At 40.0% G+C, this 3310-nt stretch overlaps 1 protein-coding gene and 1 long non-coding RNA gene across 2 annotated transcripts in view; both read left to right on the forward strand.

Annotated features, from left to right (window-relative positions):
• The window catches only part of acly (ATP citrate lyase), a 25779-nt gene extending 22505 nt beyond the window's left edge, over window positions 1–3274 (forward strand). Inside the window, exons 19-24 of the mRNA XM_015397813.1 lie at window positions 87–169; window positions 2233–2391; window positions 2489–2639; window positions 2725–2868; window positions 2988–3101; window positions 3188–3274. Coding sequence (XP_015253299.1) covers window positions 87–169; window positions 2233–2391; window positions 2489–2639; window positions 2725–2868; window positions 2988–3101; window positions 3188–3274 — 738 coding nt within the window. The remainder of the gene's footprint in view (window positions 1–86; window positions 170–2232; window positions 2392–2488; window positions 2640–2724; window positions 2869–2987; window positions 3102–3187) is intronic.
• Window positions 55–2250, forward strand: LOC107099612. The gene is made up of 3 exons (XR_001481973.1): window positions 55–169; window positions 295–371; window positions 2201–2250. It is a non-coding gene; the product is annotated as an uncharacterized LOC107099612 (long non-coding RNA).
• Window positions 3275–3310: the final 36 nt, after the last annotated feature.

Raw genomic sequence — 3310 nt, forward strand, 5'->3', positions numbered from 1 at the left:
GTAAGGATTTCAAATATTTGTTTTAACTCATTATCATAACTTATCCGTTACAGTACCTAAGGTCTTGTTTTCCCTGTGTTGACTAGAAGCCCAACCTGATCTTGAATGTGGATGGTTTCATTGGTGTGGCCTTTGTGGACTTGCTCAGAACTTGTGGAGGATTTACGAGGTAAGAAAGAAAACTTAGCAAATACACAGTAAAGTCATATGATAAGGCAATTGTATGTAATAAAAAATCTTAAATATTCTCAAAGTCATGTGATATATTTTATATTTTCCCTATTTACCCCACAGAGATGAAGCTGATGAATTTGTTGAAATTGGTGCCCTTAATGGCATCTTTGTCTTGGGACGCAGCATGGGATTCATTGGTGAGTTGTTTCTGTTGCTTCTGGTTGCATCTTTTACCGCTATAGCTTAATCTGTTCAAGTTTGACACAAAGCAGGTTGGCCAGTCATGTTGAAATTTCAGTAGTTTTTGGAGATTCAGGAGACTTGGAAGTCGTTATGATACGTTCACACTGAACAGCAGAAGCAGCCGGTTTACATGCAAAGTTAATGGTTGACACGTATCCAAAGGGCATCAAAAGGTCTTGCAGCACATCTCAAGCAGCAGCAGCAGAACATTTTGAAGTAGTGTCTCATGAGCATCTGATCCGTGTGGCGCGCTTCACCAGCAGCTGATGCTGGAGATGGAAAATCTGAACTTTTGCTGCTTGATGCCTCACATCAACCAATCAAAGAAGCTGATCTGGGAGCTGGCAGGGGGATGGACGCAGCATTGCTAATGCAGAGCTGTCAGCATAACGCCATCAAACATAAACAAGAATAGGGCTATGTATATATAAATGGGGTAAAATTTGAGGTTTCAATAAAAGGAAAGGAGAATTTTGTTTTCATGTAGAAAGAAAAGTGAGTGATGCTATGATCACTCACTGAATTAACTTAAAATGCCGAAACCTGTAAGCAAAATATGTTTACTTTTATTATTCTGGTGCTTGGAGTTTGTACCAGATACCTGAAAAAGCTTTAACATCCGCTTCCAGCCACCACGAATAGTAGTGGAAAATCCCCAAGAGGCAGCCAGTTTTAGGGAGCTGCTGCTGGGGTTTCCCAGTTAAAGCTACCCGGTAGGTAGGGGTCTATGTACGTAGCTCTAACAGGAAAATAACATTTTAAGGCAGGATCACAATCTGGATGAACTGACTGCACAGATGATGTTTTGAGGTGTACTTTCTCACTTTAAAAAACATTAAAACCACATTTTACCCACTTATCACAGAAAATATAGCCTAACAAAGCCAATCAGCCATTGAACACAAGAGCAGAACAAGCATCAGATGCATCTGTACAAACCTTATTTGACACGCCTCAATGTCCTTGAGGAGTGTCTGACCTTAATATGCACAGGCAGCAAAGCGGCAGACACTTCTTTGCTGCTCAAACCGTGTTCGGTGTGAATGTAGGAAGCTAATTTGCAATACAGCAAATTGTAGCCTCTGGCTCCTGTTCCTTTACCTTTTGAGGAAAACAGTAAGAATGTTACGGTGGGTAGGAAAGCAATGCTGTATCGTCTCTGGACAGCCTTTAGCTCAAACTAGGCCTACAGCCAGCGACTATTTCCCTAATCCATTAATCTGTTGATTAGATTTTTGATTAATGGATTAATATTTAGATAGCAAAAGGTTCCTTCAAGATTTTTTTACGGAATTAAACCAGATGTTTTAGCATTAAATGCGTGTTTTATAGTATCTATATTACAGTTAAGACTTCCAAAAATAACTTCAAAAAACACAAATGTAGCAAAGGGCTGAAGCTCCACATTACACAAACCAATACACATATAAAGATGAGTATATCTGCATGGATCATAGACAGATGAAGCAATAATGTATTGTTCAATTCTTTAAGGCGGTTTATACTTATATGTCATGTCACATAGAGGATTGTAGGATTCATTATATCTGGATATTGTAATATTGTGGGTTACCTATGCTAAAGAAACTATGATAGGAAAGGATACAGATTCCTTTTCCTACCTCTCTTCTTTACGCAAGCAGTATTCAGACACCTCTTATCATGCTGACACACTCTGCTTGGCTAGAGTGATTACCCATTTGCTGCATTCAGACTGAGTCTAACATGAATACAAAGAAAGCTTTCAAGCTTGATGACCTCATTTTGTTCATCTTTCCTACAGGACACTACCTCGATCAGAAGAGGCTGAAGCAGGGACTGTATCGCCACCCCNCGCAAACCAGCTTCCTTTATGACTAGTATTTGTGATGAAAGAGGCCAGGAGCTTCTCTATGCTGGCATGCCCATCACTGAGGTCTTTAGGTCAGAAATTGGCCTGGGAGGAACTCTGGGGCTGCTTTGGTTTCAGCGGAGGTCAGACATATCCATCTATGTTTATGGTTAAGCCCACCTTAAGTATTCCTTAACAATATATAGGTTTATTTATATGATTTCCTCTCTTTATGCACAGACTCCCGAAGTACGCCTGCCAATTTATTGAGATGTGCCTGATGGTCACGGCGGATCACGGCCCAGCTGTTTCTGGTGCACACAACACTATTGTCTGTGCACGAGCTGGCAAAGATTTAATCTCCAGCCTCACCTCTGGCCTCTTCACCATTGTGTGACATTTTGAATTTCGTTTTATTTTCAGAATTACACCTTAAAGCATGAGGAAACTTCTAATATCCTTTGTTGTTTCTTCAGGGGGACAGATTTGGAGGAGCCCTGGACGCTGCTGCAAAGCAGTTCAGCCATGCATTTGATAGCGGTATGCTGCCCATGGAGTTCGTCAACAAGATGAAGAAGGATGGAAAGCTGATCATGGGCATTGGTCACAGAGTTAAGTCTGTGAGTAACATTTATTCATTTTAAGAACATGCATGTAGATTCCCATGAAAATTTTTAAAAAAAGGTGAAGTTTGTTGATTATTTTTCAGTTTTTAAAAAACATGCATTTACTTCTGTAGATAAACAATCCTGACATGAGGGTCCAGATCTTAAAAGACTTTGTGAAGCAGAACTTTCCTTCCTCACAACTACTGGATTATGCTTTAGAAGTGGAGAAGATAACCACCTCCAAAGTAAGGATTTCAAATATTTGTTTTAACTCATTATCATAACTTATCCGTTACAGTACCTAAGGTCTTGTTTTCCCTGTGTTGACTAGAAGCCCAACCTGATCTTGAATGTGGATGGTTTCATTGGTGTGGCCTTTGTGGACTTGCTCAGAACTTGTGGAGGATTTACGAGGTAAGAAAGAAAACTTAGCAAATACACAGTAAAGTCATAT

The sequence above is a fragment of the Cyprinodon variegatus genome, unplaced genomic scaffold, assembly GCF_000732505.1.
Source record: "Cyprinodon variegatus isolate N-32 unplaced genomic scaffold, C_variegatus-1.0 Scaffold889, whole genome shotgun sequence".
Lineage (NCBI taxonomy): Eukaryota > Metazoa > Chordata > Actinopteri > Cyprinodontiformes > Cyprinodontidae > Cyprinodon > Cyprinodon variegatus.